The sequence below is a fragment of the Tiliqua scincoides genome, chromosome 5, assembly GCF_035046505.1.
Source record: "Tiliqua scincoides isolate rTilSci1 chromosome 5, rTilSci1.hap2, whole genome shotgun sequence".
Taxonomy (NCBI): Eukaryota; Metazoa; Chordata; class Lepidosauria; order Squamata; family Scincidae; genus Tiliqua; species Tiliqua scincoides.
Genome location: NC_089825.1, coordinates 36,253,301 through 36,271,430, shown reverse-complemented (window position 1 = coordinate 36,271,430; position 18,130 = coordinate 36,253,301). Strand labels below are relative to the sequence as shown.

The window sequence follows — 18,130 nt, the reverse complement described above, 5'->3', positions numbered from 1 at the left end:
TTGCCTGGAAAAAAGAACTAAACTCGGATTAGGTGCATTGTTTACATTAATCTGTTGTAAGCCGCCTTGAGTCCCTTCGTGGAGAAAGGCGGGGTAAAAATAAAGTTGTTTGTTATTATTATTATTATTATTATTATTATTATTATTATTATTATGCCTAAACTAATCTCTCCTTCCTTCCACCTGTGGCTGAGAGAGTCGGGTGATAGAGTTTCTAGGGTGGCATCAGGGGATAGCCAGATTGGGCACTAGTAGAAACCCCACCAGTCTGGGCTGGCTCCTTCATACAAGGGCAGTGGAGGGTACACACACAGTTTAACCAACTCGCAAGTCATGGAATGCAAGTGTTCCCCTTTAAAATTCATGACTGCACCACTTACTCGGACTAGGGAGGCTAGCATGGCAAGTCTAAAGTCTTGGGATGCATAAAACATCCCAAAGTGTTCTCTCTGTGTACAGGGAAGGAGCAAGTGTTTCTCCAGAGCAGTGTGGACATTCCCCAAATGCAAATGCCACCACAAGCCCAAATCCTATTTCAAGCAGTACTCGTAGGGCTGCTTGTGTAGTAAGCAGATATAAATTATCTAAATTTTAAGAACATGACAAAAGACTTTGGGCATGTGAAGCAAGATTCTGAGCAGCAGATTCCAATGCTGTTTTGCAATCGTTTTCTTTTAAAGTTCTTTCAGTCTTAGTGTGCCTGTGGAGGTGACTGCTGTTCAAGGAAATCAAGCCTCTGACGTCCTCTTGATACAAGGCACTAACAGTGCAATTCTTTGGATCCAAATCTAAGATCTTTTTCTTATACCTATTTCTGCCACACATTTTTCTTTCTCTGCAAACATGTCATCTATGCAACCAGACAAACTTCATGTACAGTGTTTCACCTTAGAGTAATGTTTCTCAACCTGTGTCCCCTCCCCCACATGTACCACTTCTCACGGTCTATCTCAGTGTTTCTCAAACTGTGGGTTGGGACTCACGGGGTGGGTTGCGATCCAATTTCAAGTGGGTCCCCATTCATTTTATTTTATTTTTAATATATTAGACTTGTTGCTACCATGGTATGTGACTATATTTGGGGAAATGTTACAAACCTGTACTTTTAACAAGCTACTATGTATATGCTTTTAACAATGATAGTCAATGTGACTTATTCCTGGGTAAGTGTGGGTAGCATTGCAGCCTAGGATTGTTAAAAATGTTCCTGCTTGATGATGTCACTTCTGGTCATGACATCACTTCCAGTGGGCCCTGACAGATTCTCATTTTTAAAAGTGGGTCCCAGTGCTAAATGTGTGAGAACCACTGTTTATCTTATGTACCACCTATACCATTGTTGTCAGCCAATGGCCCTGTCCCTTTCAGAACTGCTGTGCAGAAGCTCCTGGGGAAAGGGGGAGGGTGGGAGACTTTAACACCCTTACCAGCCAACAGCTCACCAGCTGCAGCACTGCTGATAATCAGATGGTGAGCAGGAGCCTGACTAAGACAGAAACTGAAAATTGGCTTGGGCAGTGAAAGCAGAGCTTCACGAGCAGGATTGACTTCATTTACCACTGGACTGAAGCTCGGGTACCACTGGTGTTGCATGTACTACTGGTTGAGATATGCTGCTTTATGCAGATTAACTGTAATCTTTAGAGCAGCGGTCCCCAATCATTTAGGCACCAGGGACCGGTTTCGTGGAAGACATTTTTCCACGGGCCGGAGAGGGGAAATGGGGGATTGTCAGGTGTCTGCCCTTGCTAGTGGCTGGGAAGAAAGGGGTTCCCTGAGTCCTCTCTAGGGGGACCTTGGCAGGGTGAGGCTGCTGGGGGCCTCAGACTAGGCTCCGGGGCAAGGGGGTTACATCACCTCGCTTTCAGCCCACTAGCGGTTACCACCCTGAGATGGGTCCCAGGCAGGATGCTGTTAGCTTCACAGCCTCCTGCCTCACCCTACTGTCAGCTCATCACTGGCCCTCCTGGGCTTTATGGGACTGGTCAGCATCCCTCAGACATACCCCTTCCTCTCTGTTGGGGTCATAAAGGGATCCCCGCTACCTTTCCCTGTCTTTCCCTGGTAGCTAGCAGTGCCTCTCTCCTCCCTCGCAGCTGATCTCCCCCTGGTGGGAGCAGCTGGGGGCCATGTATCCATGCCTGGCGCTGGCACACCAGGTCACCCGCCTCCGGTGTTATCAACCAGAGATGGCCCAGAGTTCCCTATCAGTTCCCCACCAGAGCAGTGGGGCCAGGCAAGGCATTTGGAAGTTGGATGCTCGGTCCCTGACAGCTACCCCCTGTACTCTTTTGCCCTCCTTCTGCTGCGTCCCTTCTACTGAGCCCAGTCTCCGGGGTAAGTTGGAGTCCAGGGCTTCACCCAGACCCTGACAAATTTGCTTGCTTGCCCACTGTGGCCCAGGGGTTGGGGATCCCTGCTTTAGAGGATTTTTCATGGGTGTCTGTCTGTCTGTCTCCCACCTTTCCACTCCAGAAAGGAGCAGCCAAGGCGGCTAACAAATAAAATACGAAAACCATGAAAAAAGTAAATAAGTATAAAAATCATACATTTAAAAACAATAAACACAAACAAAACAGTTGGTTCCCCCAATATTAATATCACATGTTAATATTGTAATGTCAGCAGCACCAAAATATTTGAGGGCAATAGACTACAGTCCAATGTTTCTCTGTGTTTGTCCTCTGTCGTAGCATTTCACATGGTCCATCTATTTGAAGTCCCACCATAATAACTGGTGATGACATCATCATTAGTTACTTCTGGGTTGGGAGGCCTGATGTGACATGATCAACACCAGTAAAAGGCTCAGGTTAGTCAGGAGGGATTTTTCGAGCACAGAAAAGCATGCTTTGAAGCTTTGCCTGCCGAGCTGAGCCTGCTATTGCTGTTCGTTGTGTTGCATTCCTAGTCTTGCTACTAGGCTGCAGGCATCCCGCAAGTACCACCAGACATCACCAAGTACCACTGGTTAAGAAATACTGCAGTAGTCTATAGAAGACTGAAAAAAAATTGAAATGTTCCATTTGTATGTGTATTATTCATTTTTAAGGTATTTGTTTTAGATTCTCTTACAGCCCTTTGAATGGAAGACTATTTTTTAACTACAATATTCAGAATGTTATTGGAGCCAGGGATCAGTGTGGCATGTTGGTCTAGGAGAGGGAAGACAGGGAATTAAATCCCCACTCAGCTATGAAATTCCCCGCTTGATGTCGGGCTATTGACAACTAGTGAATATCATGGTCTATGAGTGAATTTCACCATCAGCCTAACCTACCTCACAGGGCTGTCATAATGGGTAGTGGCAGCCATGGGGTTGTGGCAGAGGAAGCCAATAACTTTTTGGTGCAAGTGTGGTATAAAAACAAACTCTCCTGAATTATATGCATTTACTATCAGTTGACTTGACTTGTAATGAAATAACCTTTTGATGCTGTTTGGTTTCAAGTACATCTTAAAAATAACATATTTTGACTCTTTCTGGGAGTTTGACAGTAAATTATGTAAAAAAGAGAGGCAAAGGAAACAGGTTTAAATGATACGTAGTTTTAAAATATTCAGTCAATAAAATCTTAGCTTGCAGAACAATTGCCGGAATGATATAGCTCCTTGCTCTTAGTAGTGAAAAAACAGATTAGTAGTTTTTAACTTGCAGTTTTTCAAAGAGGAGCAGAAAAATGGAATGTGAAACTTTGCTGAAAAATTGAAATTGCAGTACAAAGATGATGATATACTGTATTGATGGATTGCAAAATTTATCATACACCACTTAAAGCATCCTATCAATTTTAATGATTTGTTTTCACTTGCATGTCATTATGCAAATCAGTAGAAAAATGCAAAGATGTGCTTAAATTTGAGTTCTACCTCTTTATTAAGATCTCTTCACTAACTCACACTTGGAAATTGTCACATGAAATATGCAAGCTTTTATTCCTGATGCAATAGTGCTAACTACATATGTTTATAAAATTTAAAGTGGAACAACTATTTAGCTGTGCAATTAGGCTTGTTCACTATGAGCAAGCTGGCAAATTTTTGGTGTACTATACACTTGCCTTGTATTACACCCAGTCTCCATGGGACTCTTCTGTTCATGCAGTAACTTGTATGGAAGAGCTTATGACTTTACAGTGTAGAAAGATAGCTTGGCAGGAAGAATGGAAGCTTGTGCCCCCTATGCCACATAGTAAACCACCTTTGAAAATGAAGGGATTTTCAGGAGCAGTTTTATTATGTGGCATATGCAAGGAACTAGTATTCAAGGAAAAACGTTTTTACAAATCCCACTGGATGTGCCAAAAAAAAAAAAAAACTGCTTTGGAACTCAGCCAAAACATATTGGCCATGATCCAGCAAGCAAAAAAGGCTTGTATGTGCCAGGCATGTGTTTTTGTCTTGTATCTTTGCAAACAGTTCCCTAAGAATGTGAATAGGATAAAAAAGATGTGGCTCCCAACACTAGCTTTCATGTCCTGAGTCTCTGGTGCCGCTCCATGAGCAATATGACTGATTGTGTTCTTGAGCAGTGGGCAGTGGAAAAACTAAAGATCTCACCAGTTATCAGATTGGCAGCCCAATCCTAACCTGCCCTGGAGCAGGCAGGCTGGCAGCCCTTTGCTGCATCCAGAGCAGGGCTGGGTTTGGCTGTGGTGTAGCCTGGGGCAAGGAGAGTTAATTTCTCTTAATTCAAGTAATGCAATAGTGGGCTGAATGAAGCTACTTGGATCGACACCATGTAAAGAGGTGGTGCAGGTACAAACAGCCCAGCATTAGGCTGGGTCACCCGGGAGGTGGTTCAGGATTCAGCCTAAGTGCTGGATCCTTGCACCATGCCCTCCTGAGTCCCGCCCTCCCCAAAACCCCATTCCTGCACAAACTTACCCATCTGTGTCAGCTTGAATCCCAGATGTGGACTCTGTGAGCTGGCACACATCCATGCACCGGCCCAGCTGACTCTGAAGGAGCTGCAAATGTACTTTATGGCATGTTTGCAACACTCCTCGGTTGGCGTAAGGGATTTTATGTCAACCCAGCGGAATCTTAGGATTGCGCTCTAACTCCCTCAACCATTTCTAAACCTTTATGAAAATGTGCTATGCAGAGTTGCTTTCCGATATATGTGTTTATCCCAGTCCTACAATCTTTCTGTTGAAAGGTAAAATCTGTTCTAAATTTTTAAGTGTCTTGAGATAACAGTCTTAACTTACTAAAATTCTTCTGCTTTAAGATGTGTGAAAATTAGTAAGCTTCTGGCTATTCTTCATTGTTTGTTGGGTACAGAAAGTATTTATTTTCAAGCCACTAAACCCAATATGCTATTGCTGATATACAGGCGTGTCCAGGTATCCACGGGGGTTCCATTCTAGATCCCCTCCCCCTTGCGGATTCTGGAACCCACTCCAAACATGTTCAGGAAGTTTTTACAAAGCCCCCAGTGACTTGCCCAATTGTCACTCAAAGCTTTTGCTATGTTTGCAGAGCTCCAGGCAGTTTCTTCTGCTTCTTCCAGCCTTTTCTGGGTTGCGTGAAGGCCCTCTGCTTCGCCCCAGAATGTATCGGGCAAAGCTGGGTGGAGACGAGGACCTTCACGTGACCTGGAAGAGGCCGAAGAGACTGCCTGGAACCCTGTAAACACAGCGAAAGCTCTACGTGATGATCAGGCAAGTTACTGGAGGCTTTTAAAAAACTTTCTGACCATGTTTGGAGTGGTCCCTGGCATCCACAGATACCAGATTCATGAATACTGGGGGGGGGGGGGAGGGAAACAATACACCTGTATAGTACAGATTTATGTGCCTTCAGCAAACACTGCCTTTTAAAAAGCAATCTGATGTTTTTGAATCCACCCATAAAAATGGCTTCTTAAATGCGAAACCAGAATTTTGTTTTCTATATCAGTAACTAATTTCATAGTGTCTATAACTTAATAAAGTACTTAATTGTTACAAAATTCTTAGTTGTATTCATCACAGGTATAACTGAGTGTTGGGGTGTCACTAGTATGGAAATTGAGTTGTAAAGGTTTAGTCAGAATACTTTGTAACAATTATTTTCACCAAAACTTTAGTTAGTGCATTGTATTTTTAAAAAATCCTAGGATTCAGTTAATAATAGAATTTCATTATGATTAGTAAATATTTTCAGTTTCTTCCAAGATCCATGCTGATGCTATTGTCTTGTCTCATACAAGTTATTAATGGTGTTTAACCTTATTGGTGAAGTGGTCATCTCCAAACCTTTATAGCCTGTATGAAAAATAACAAATGACTAGTGGTGTGCATTTTCTGAAAATATTAGGGTGGAGTTTTATATTAATATTCTCAATATTTAGAAGCAGAATTTACCATAAATGTTTTTGTAATGAGCAAATAGTCTAACATAGTTTTAACATGTTTCAGATAAGGACTTACCAACATGGAACAATCAGAAAATCACAGTGCAGTGCACTGACCTTGTAATCTTATTGCCCAAACTATCATAGAAATTATGATCTTTCAAATAAAGAATGACCACTAGTAGAAAGTGGGGGCAGACTGTTGTTCAGTGGTAGTATAGGCCTTTTATGCAGAAGATTGCAGATTCAGTTACCTCCTGGTAGGACTGAGAGAGGCTCTTGTCTGAAACCCTGGAGATCCAAGGCCAATCAAGAGTAGACTATACTGAGCTAGATGAATCAGAGTTGAGAGAAAACTGTGAAGTTGCAAAGGGAACCGACATGGAGACTTAAAAAAATGAAACAGATTAAAATACCTGCTCTTTCCCAAACTACACTTTATTCTAGATAGCTTTCTTAACAGAATCTTTTTTGCCTTTCATGTTCTAAGTTGTGCTTACTGCTTCTGGATTTTGGAATTGTTTTGGTTCAGAGTTTAGAAATGATCAGAAATCCCTGAAAATGTGTGTGTTGGAACTGTTGTAACCTGTCATGTAACTTTGTGATGGACAGGCTATAAAATTTAATAAAACAAAAATCTATTCAAACACAAGCTGAAATTAATAAATTAGATTTGTCTCTCTCTACAGTGACAAAGAACACGCAGTTCTATCACACAAGCATTATAAGAATTTAATCCTTATTACTGGGTCAAGACAGTATGATTTCACTTAGTAGTATCCACAGTTTCCTTGCCCAGGACGAAGGGAAACAGGATATTACCCATTCATTTTATCAAAACAAGTGTATATTGTGTTAAGCAATTGTGAATTGACTCTGTACTGAATGCCTCTGTACATGGAGATTCCACTCAGGGCTGACATACATAATGCGTCTTGCTAGCAACATTTTACATGAGAGAAACACTAACCTTTATGCTGTTCAGGGCTGTTTAAGCTGTTCATGTTTAGATGCAGTTTACCAGTACCAGTTGTTGGGGAGCAACATCAGAAAAGAGGCATTGCCTTTATGCCCTATTATAGGCTTCCTTGGGACAACTGATTAGCCACTGAGAAGTAGGATGCTGAACTAGATGGACCTTTGGTCCAAGTTCCTCTTGCATTCTTATAGTTCCATACTATCAGTTTTAAGAAGTGTGGTGCAGACTTTTGAATTCTGTAAAAAAAAAAAAATCTTACATGAATTCTTGACTGAGTTTTCCAAGCACTTGCAGCAAGCTCATCTAAAATACCGCATCAGAAAAATATAGCAATCTCACTGTGCAAAAGACTTGACCAAGAGAAGTTTGTGGTGAGTGTTGTCTATTTGCCTTGTTACCAAGATGCTGCTGAGTTATTTATAATGGACAAATGACTGCAGCCTTAACAATCCAGGTTTCACCTGAAAATACTTTTCAGATTTTTCATTTTAAAGCAATAGTTAAGTGATTTTTTTGTGAAAGGAAGTTCTACTGTCTTGTAGTGACCATGTTACCTGTAATGCATTCTGTTTTGCGGTGTGTGTGTGTCCTTTTCTTGTAAAATAAGAAATGAATTTATTTTAATTCTTGTGAATGTAGCTTTTCTGGCCCTGAAAAAATGTATATACTTGAAAAATATGTTGATCCTTGTTAACGTACACATTCTTGAAGACCCCATAGACTGTGTTAACCTGGGCATTCAGGTAAAGAGAGATAAAAGGTGAGGAGACAAAGGGCAGACTAGTAATCCATGTTAGGCCTTGCTATAGTACTACAAAGCAAATATGTTTTCAAGATAAATAACTGAAGGCTGTTGCATCTTTGAAACGCATGTGAGAATACAACAGCTAGTCAGAATCTGAGAAGCATGGAATGTTAAGAATTCGTGCTAATTAAATTGATCACAATTTAGAAATTTGCATAATCTTCACACAGAATCCATTTTCTGAAGTAAAAAAATTGGAATAGCTTTCACATGTGTAAAAAAATTAATACTGTATTTAAACAATATGAGAAAGGAAATATTCCATGTATCAAGAAAATACTGTAAAAAGAAGTGGCATTCAAGCAGAGTGTTCATTCAATTGATGCTTAGTGTGACTTGAGCATTGTTATAGTGGCTTGAAATAGGTTTAAATTTAAAATATAGCTTATACAATGTACATTTTGGTGCTTAATGAGTTCTCTTTCGTCATTCCTAGGAGTCGAAAACTTCAAATCAGAAATATCCCGCCACACTTGCAGTGGGAGGTAGGCATTTGTGTTTCAATTTTGAAATTACTCATTATAAGAGGATGAATTAGTGTTTTATATTTCACCCTTTCCCTCTTTTTCTTATACATTTCCCCTTCTTGATCTCCTAACTCATGCAAATTGTTGACAGTGGGGTTGGGGACACCATTTGCATGTTTGAATAACAGAGCCTTGCAAATAATTCTTGCAATTGCCCTTAATTCTGGGTACTTGGAGATAAATGTATTCAAGGTTCTACAATACATTCTTAGGTAAATTTCAACTTCCTGGTTCAGCCTTTCTCAGACTGAAGGCGCATCTGTGCTTCCCCCCCCAAACACTGGCATAATGGCATTCTTTAAAAATAGAAACTCTCTAGCTTTTTCATATAATTATTTTTCTGTCACTAGTCATTTCCATAGTAGCATGCCATAATTTTCAGAAACACGATTCTGTAGTTCTGTAATAGCTGAGAACATGCCTTTTAATTTGTGCCTTCAAATCTTGCTGCTCTTAAAGATAAGTGAGTTCTCGTCAGGTGTAACTTAGCCAAAACAGCCAGGCATTTTAGGAAAAAAAAAATCTAGTTCAAGTTTTAAAATTTTGCTTAGCAAGAATTGGTATTTATTTAAAATAACTTTCCCACCCATTCCTTCCAATCAGGAGTGCACAAGTAAATGTTTTTAACAAAAAAATTGAGCTAGAAATTAATAAAAAATCAGATGATACAAAAGCAGAATCAGATAGGGATAATTAAGAATTTACATAAACGTAGTGATTGTAGATGAAACTTGTGTATAAATGCATATAAAATAAAACTGGAGCACAAAATCGACATCCTAAAAAGGTGGGATTTCATCTGCTGTTGGGAGAGAGTCTACTGATTTCCACCAGAAGGGGGTTCCACAGAGAAGGTCCTCTGCGTTATTGTTGTTAGTTTCAGTTCTCTGGGCACTGAAATGCAGAGGAGGGACCTAAGAACACCTCCTCACCATTTTGTGTATGCAGCGAAAGAGAAACATTAATATAAAGGAGCATCCTTTGAGGTTAGGACCTACTAAGTAACAGTTCAAATGAAGGCTGTATAAAGCACGAATGTTCAATCTGAGTTAGTGCTAGTCTTAGTTTCTTTTTCCTTGTGACCTCAATTGGTTAAAAAACTGCAATTCTCTGAGAAGGAAGTCTGGCATTCCTACTGCTGGGATGCCCCTCCCCCTGGGAGGCAGGACCGGAACCTTGATTAATCGATACTCCTCCCACGTTGATACTCCTCCCACTGCCCCAGGGGGGGCATCCCTCTGATCTCCAGTTTCGGTCCTGCCTTCCAGGAGCTAGGACGGACCTTAGTCGTGCTCCTGCACGACTTTAACCCTTTTTCCTTTGCTCACTTCTGGGGGGGGGGTAATCTTGTGCCCCCCACCCCTTCCACTCTCAGGCTCTGGTCGACAGCCAGAGCCCACCTAGCCTGCGACAGTGGGGGAAAGGAGCAGTAGCAGCAGCCAGCTTCAGTATGGGTGGCTCGCCCCCGCTGTAAGAAGACCCCCCCCATGCAGGCGGGTCTCCCCCAGCTCGCTGGCAGGCGGACCTGCACCAGGACGACCACATGTGGGGGCCAGAGCCTAGCCCCGACCATGTGGGAGGCGCCATCTTGGCTCTCCCTCTCCTGCGTGCGGGAAAACTTGCTGCGACATCCAGGGAGAGCGGGAGGAGGAGCAAACTGCGGGCTCCAGCAATGCTGTGCCCTGCTGGAGGCTCTGTCTAGCAGCCCCCCTGCTCCCCCCATAGTGGCAGCGGAGCGGAGGTGGCTGTGAAGAGGCAGCAGGTGGCGGGCCCCCCCTGCACTCCGCACACCCCCCTGCAGCGGACCAGTACCTGCAGCAGATCGGGTAAGCCCCAGACAAGCGCAGCCACCCCTTCACTCAGCGGTGGGCGGGCGTGGAGGGGAGGGAGCCATTAGCCCGGTGCGCACCCGCAGGCAGGTGCAACCTCCCCCCCTAAATGGGTCAAAAGCGGGAAAAGGGGACCCCGGGTACAGCGCTCCTTTCTCCCCTCCAGAGGCAGACATGTGCCTCTGCTGCCCTCCAATGCGGTGTAGGGCAAGATCAGAGGGGCATTGGGATAGGTCTCTCCTAGCCCCTTCCCCCAGGCACAGCCCCCCCACGACCAGACCTGCCAGGCAGGCAGACACCCTGGAGAAAGGGGGAGGAACCGGGGAATGGGAGGTTGGTCGCTTGAGGGCAGGCTGAGCTGACCCATATACCCCTAATCTTTCAGCCTTGCAGCTTGAGGTCTCCGTGGAGGACGGGACTGCTGACGGGAGTCAGCAGTGGCAGGGACAGCAGCCCCAAGGTGCAAAGGGGGAACTGCCAGTAGTCCAATCCAGTGTCACCCTAGGGGGCCATGGCCCAGCCTTATTCCAGAATGGGCCAGGCCATGAAGGACTATCCGTCTATTCTCAAAGCCAAATTGAGGACGTAGTTCTCTGGCTCTTGGGAGAGGCCAGAGGCTCCAGCACCATGGGGAAAGAGAAAGCGTAAAAGGACCCCCCCACCCTACTCTTCCACCTCAGATTCCAGTAGCCCTGAAAGGGAGTCCCCCCCGCAAGCGACATAAGCACAGGAACACTAAGGGCAAGACGAGCAAGACCAAGTGCTCTAAGGGGTCTAGCAGGGCTGCCTCGTCAGACCCCTGGGAGTCAGTCACCCCACCCCATCAGAGGACTCCATGGAGGAGGGGGAGCTTACGGACGAAGAAGAGGAACACCCAGTGGAGGGCAGGGGCAAGCTCTTCCTGCTGTATATATACCCCTGCCTCCTGGCCAAGGCAGCAAGCATATTGGATCTGCGCCCCGAAAGGGAAACCAAGGCACCTGAAGCTACAGAACCTCGCAAACCTGGTTCAAAGTTCCTGTTTCACCAGAAATCTTCCACCAAGGCAGTGGTTCCGTTCCCTGAACCCTTAAGGCAGGTTCTAGAGGCAGAACGGGCAGCCACCAGGTCCCGGCACAGCCCACTCTGGGTGGATAAACTTTACTCACTGCCAGCTGATATTATGGATCAACTTAGGGTCCCAGCTGTAGACTCCCCTGTGGCAGCACTGTCCTCCTCAGCTGTGCTGCCCTCTGAAGGGGAAGGGGGACCCAGGGATCCGTATGACTGAAGGGTGGAGAGCGCCCTCAAGAGGGACTTCGAGGCTTCTGCCCTAGCCATTAGGGCCTCAGTGTCTAATTCTATCATGTCAGGGGCCCTTATGGCTTGGGTGGAGGACCTGTTGACAACAGATAAGTCCCTGTCTAAACCCACCTGTAACACTCTCAAGAAGTTGTCACTAGCTTCGGCCTTCTCAGCAGATGCATCCCTGGAGGCCATGCAGTTCAGTGCTAGAGCTGTGGCAGCCAGTGTAGCTGCAAGGAGAAACATCTGGTTGCTCCACTGGGACGTAGACCAAGGCTCCCAGGCACGCCTGGTGGCTTTTCCCTTCATGGGGTCTAAACTATTCGGCCAGGTCCTGGACCCCCTGCTAGTAGAAAGCAGGGACAAACGTAAGGTGCTTCGCATGGTGCACAAGGAGGTCAGTAATTTATCCAGACCAGGCCAGCCCTTTCCCTCACAGCCCCCAGCCTTCAGGTCCAGGGGCTCATTCAGGGACTCCTCCAACTGCAAGCCCAGATGGGCCAAATCTAAATTTTTTCCAAAGTCTCGCCCCTCCCAGGGAGGAGACTCTTCTTCCTCTTCCCACAGGCCTGCCAAGCCCAACTGCTCTACCTGATGCCAGGATTCGGATGGGGAACCTTCAGGTCAGGGGGCGTCTCCAGCACTTCGCATCTTACTGGAGCAAGATCACCACGGATGCCTGGGTGCTAGAAACGGTGACCAAGGGCTATGCCCTGGAATTCAAGATGCAGCCCAGGAACCGCTTCTGGAGAGTCCCACGGTCCAAGGCCCAGGGAAAGCACCAACGCATGCAAGCAGCGATACTGCACCTGCTGGACATCAGAGCGGTGGAGCCAGTTCCACTGGTGCAGAGGGGCAAGGGAGCCTACTCCAAGCTCTTGGTACAGACCCTCGAGGAGGTGGGCTTTGTGATCAGCAGGGAAAAGAGCTGTCTTCAGCCGAGTCAACAGCTGGAACACCTGGGCCTGCTCCTAGACACCTCCAAAGCCACGATTTCCTTGTCTCCAGAGAGACGCGAGAAGATGTGGCAGCTTCTGGGAACACTTCTCTCTATACAACAGCAGGACATGTTGACACTAGGTGACTGCTGGGCATGATTGTGTCCTGCCAGGATGTTATTCCCTGGGCACGTCTCCACGCCAGGGTGCTTCAGAGATTTCTCTTGCACTTCCAACAAGAGATAGCGGACAACTCCCACTCCAGGACCTCCATTGCCCCTAGCGTCAGGAAGGAATTGATGATGTGGTGGAGCCGCCCTTGGCTGGCAGCTGGCTCCCCTTCTCAAATCCAGAATGGACAGTGGTAACCACAGATGACAGCCTCTTGGGTTGAGGAGCCCACAAGAAAGGTGCAGGGGCCCAAGGAACTTGGACCAGGGAAAAGTCCCTCAGTCACATCAATCTGCTGGAGTTCAGAGCCATCCATCTGGCACAGGACAAGTTCTCTCATTTGATCCAGGGCCAACAGGTACTTGTAAAAATGGACAACGTGACCACCAAGGCCTACGTAAACAGGCAAGGAGACCTGCGATCCACAGCTCTACACAAAGAGGCGGCGGCCATCATCACTTGAACCGAAGCCCACCTCGGAGCCATACGGGCGGAGCACGTGGCCAGAGTAGACAACTCCACAGCGGTCTGGCTGAGCAGGCGCCAAATACTGGAGATGGAGTGGCAACTAAACCCACAAGTCTTTACCCTAGTGAGCGAGAGATTCGGGTTGCCGCTCATGGACCTCTTCGCCACAAGAGAGAACGTACAGGTCCAAGGTTCTTCTCGAGGGGCCTTCAAGAGGGAGCGGAGGCCATAGACGCTCTGCGCAGTCCCTGGCTGCAAAGCCTACTGTATGCTTTTCCGCCAGCACCCCTACTACAGCGTCTCTCAACAGAGTCAAGCATCTTCGGGCAGAGATCATCCTGATCAGCCCAAGGTGGCCCAGACGTCCATGGTTCCCAGAGCTTAGCCAAGTTGGGGTACTCTGACAGGGTCACGGCTACCATGTTGGTCTCAAGGAGGTGCTCCACTAAGAAGGTCCACTAAGAAGGTGCACTTTTACCAGTTGGACGAAGGCCAGGGGGGTCAGAGCAGTCAGAGCCACAGTGAAAGACATTTGGCCTTCCTCCAGGAGGGTCTGGACAAGGGGATGTCCACCAACACTCTATGGAGACAGGTGGCAGCCCTAAGCAGCATCTTGGGAATGGGCTTGGGGAATCCCTATCATCCCACCCTCATGTCCACAGGTTCCTAAGGGGGGTAGCTCTACTGAACCCTCCAACGGTTCACAGATTCCCTAGTTGGGATCTGAACAAGGTCCTTGAGGCTCTTACTCAGGCCCCCTTAGAGCCACTGGACTTGGTCCCCACCAGGGAACTTCACCTCAGCTAGGAGGGTCTCAGAGCTTGGGGAGCTCTCCATCAACCCCAAGCTCTGTATTTTCTACAAAGACCAGGTGGTCCTCCGTCTGGATCCGACCTTCGTTCCGAAGGCTAACTCCTTGTTCCACAGGACACAGAAGCTCATTCTCCCATCCTTCTGCCCCAAACCAGTCCACCCCAGAGGGAAAGCATGGCATACACTGGACGTGAGCAGTACTCTGCGTTATGACGCCAAGCGCACTAAGGGGTTCAGAAAGTCGGATGCCCTGTTCGTAACCTACAAGGGCTCCAACCTGGATCACAAAGCCTCAACCAGCTCGCTAGCATGTATTGGCTGAGAGCTTGTATTCAATTGGCATACCAGGCTGGGGGGGAAGTTCCCCTAGAGGGCATCACGGCCCACTCCCTCAGGAGCGCTGCCACTATGGCGGCCTTCGATGGGTACGCTTCCCTTCTCGAAATCTGCAGGGCGGCAATGTGGTCCTTGATCCAAACTTTGCCAAACACTACCGGATAACCTCAGCCGCTTCATCGGATGCCGCCATGGGCGTAAGGTGTTGCAACAGGGGGTGAAGCAGTGAGTTAGCTGTTGCTGGCCCTCCCTTCCTGGTTGGCTCTGGTATATCCCAGCATTAGGAATGCCAGACTTCCTTCCCAGAGAAAGTAGGAATTTCTTACCTGAGAATTCCAGTTCTGGGAAAGGAAGGATGGCATTCCACCCGCTGCTTCTCCAGCTCGGGGGGTGCACTGCTATTTCAAACTTCCTCAACGTCCCGTCCTGTCCCCCCGCCCGGGACAGGAAGTGGTTCACAGTTAAATTACAAAGTTGTAGTTGTTGGTTTTTCTCTGTAGTTATTTCAGTTTGGTTAGGTTCTCTACCAAATCAGGCCTCGTAGTGGGCACACCGTACAGTTAAGGAAAGGCCACGGCTGGGGCATGGGGGGGCATTCAGGTCTTCTCTTTTCTGCTTGTCAAGTCCGGAACTGGAGATCAGAGGGATGCCCCCCCCGATCCGTGGGAGGAGTATCCATCAATCAAGGTCCCAGTCCTGCCTCCCAGGAGGAGGGGCATCCCAGCAGTAGGAATGCCATCCTTCCTTTCCCAGAACTGGAATTCTCAGGTAAGAAATTCCTACTTTCTCTTCTTTGCTTACCTGGATATAAGCCCCATTGAATACAGGGGAAATGGACCTCTGAATAGACAAACAAAAGATTGTACTGTGTAAGGGGATATTTTATGGTGCTGGCTTACCTTGTGGAAGGAGGTACGTTTCTGGTACATGGTAGAAATGAAATGGTTGGTAATGAGGATGTATTGGTGCATTGGAAGATATTAATAAATTAAAGCTTGCAAACAAGTTAACTGATTTCACATTTGGTGTGTGTTGTTGGACACTAACATTTTTTTAAATCTGTATTTGCAATTATTATGATTGGTTACAAGCACAGGGGCTATTATATATTCTTAATTTAAGCTCGCATACCGAACAGAAAGGCTTTAACAAACCTGACTTTACTATCACCTTTGTACTTCAATTTACCCAATGATTTCCCTTCTTTTGAGGCAAACCATGTGACACAATTATACATCTGGAATTAAATAGTATTATGTCAGATAGCTTCAAATACCTTTTGCTAAATCAAATGATATTTCAGAGTTCTTGCAATCAGTAGCTGACATCATTTCTAAATAATTAGCTTCCATTTTATCTTTCATTTTTTAATGTTTCTTCAGGTTTTCAATTTCCCATAGTGTTTGCTTTGGTGCCTCATTAAGGAATATCAAATGCTGTTCTGTAAAAATGAGCCCTCGCTCATTTTAAATTTGCTGATGCATTGTCCTTATTTTAATTGTCTTCAAAGATACCAAAATGCTCTAGGTAAACTTTGGTAACAAATTTTTTAAAAATTGCTTTGCTACTGTTAGGGAGAAATGTCCTTCGTGCTTTTGACCAATAAGCAAAAGGTGTGGAGTAGCCGTTCTTTTTCCATGTCCTGCAAAGGAGATGAGTAAAAATTGCTTTGGGGAGGTGCCTCACTCTATGTAGAATATATGGGCTTCCTTCCATGTCTAAGAGATCTAACCACAACTTATTTGAACAAAGCTGCCATTGTGTGTGTGTCCATATCCTGGGAACTAGGTTTGTCTCCCAACATGATCATCAGTTCCAGAGATTTTTCTGATACCCATTCCCTGGATACATCCTTTTATCTTCATGGCAGTCCTATCCTAGGTAGGTTAGGTTAAAAGATAGTGACTGACCCAAGATCATCCAGTGAGCTTTATGGCCGAGTTGGAATTTTTGAACCCAGATCTTCCCAATCCTAATGTAGCGCTCCCAGTCCTAATGTAATACTCTTACCACACTTGCTCTTGATGTTCCTTCAGCCCTTGTTCAACTTAAAAAACTAGTTGCCCACTTGGATACTACTTCTCAATTACCTTGATCCTGAAAATCAGAACCAGGTATCCTGGACTCTCTTTCTGTAACTTAGTGCTGGGAAAGAAATGGTTCTTGTTGCAGAGAGCTCGCAGTTTAATTTATATGTATATATTTTAATGAATTGGGTCTTGTAGGATTTTATCTCTCCAGGCTTTAATAATCCTGGGTATATTCTCCAGTTCTTTAAAAAGCGTTTAAGAAAACCATTTTAACAAAATTCAGTTAGAAAAAGTACTGCATGTGGTTCTGAAAAATTTCTAGGTAAAACAGTATTACAATTTTAATACTGAACACTTTGAACCATTTTTTAGTATTCTGAAGAAAGCTTTTTCCTATAGTAAATGAGCATACGCATTATATAAAGAGAAACCTTCAACTTTATGAAAGAAGCAATAAAGATTGTCATTTCCAAGCAATGTAAAAAGCAATGTTGAGGCTTTATCCCCTCTCCCATTAGTGAAAATTGCCTTTGTCATGAGAGAGGGGAGGGGTGGGAGTTTCCTTTGACACCCAGTTGCCACATCAGCTGCCACTGCCTTGATCCAGGCTGCAAATCCTTGCTCATTACTAGGGAAAATTTTTATTTTCCTCTGGAGCATTAGTGATTGCACTTGGTGTCTAGAGCAGCTGAAACAGAGCATTTAGAAGTAGGAGCATGTCCTTAGAATGGCTGCTTTTGTTAACTTTAGGGTCCCACATCTTTTTTGGGATAACACCTCCCTAGAGGAAACAAAGTGGCCATTCGAGGCACCTACACTTGCATCTAATTATTTTTTTTTCAGTGGAAGGGAAAGATGTCCAGCTGTTTCACCATATGGGATGGCACAAGAAGAAATGATGGGGCAAGTGGTTACAGCTGTCACTTCAGCCAACCTATGAAATTTCATAGCCCTTTCAGTTATTCAATATGATTTTACAGCAAAAGGTCATCTTTGAAACCAGAATTGAAACGTGTTGGAATCTTTCATTTAGCAGTATGTTGAAGGTAGCTATGGAAACATTTAATTTACCTAAATTCATTGTCCATAGTAGCATTTCACATCCTTAAGGCTAGTTCTGTTTCCTAAACATCAGTGTGTTAAGGTGCTTCCATGTGGCAAATTACAGATCTCTGGGTCCTCGGCTGGGTGGTGGTGAAAGCAGGGGGATAATATTGGGCTGCCGCTCTGTCAAAACTTGTGATTTTTTATCACTACTTGGCCTACTCTAGACTCTGTTTAAATTTTAAAGACTTGTCACAAAGTTTGAATTATGTACTTTGATGATCCTTTTCTGTGGAAGCATATATGTGGTCACCTTAGCCATTCCTCCAAGTATTTCTAAATGATAATTACATTAGATATTTTGTTAAAAACATACCTTACTAAAACTTCTCATTTCTGAAATGTTTTGGGCAACATTTTAATGTATCTTTCAAATTTTTATACCACCCTTCCTCCCAGGAGCTCAGGCTAGTGTACATGGTTCCTTCCCTCCTTCTGTCTTCACAACCCTGTTGCGTAGGTGAGGCTGAAAGATATCAACTGGCCCAATGTCACCCAGGAAGCTT

General features: G+C 45.2%; 1 protein-coding gene across 4 annotated transcripts in view; it reads left to right on the top strand.

Annotated features, from left to right (window-relative positions):
* The window catches only part of IGF2BP3 (insulin like growth factor 2 mRNA binding protein 3), a 92,561-nt gene that overhangs the window by 26,296 nt on the left and 48,135 nt on the right, over positions 1-18,130 (top strand). For all 4 annotated transcript variants that reach the window (XM_066627699.1, XM_066627698.1, XM_066627697.1 and 1 more), the window contains exon 3: positions 8,561-8,609. In XM_066627699.1, coding sequence (XP_066483796.1) covers positions 8,561-8,609 — 49 coding nt within the window. The remainder of the gene's footprint in view (positions 1-8,560; positions 8,610-18,130) is intronic.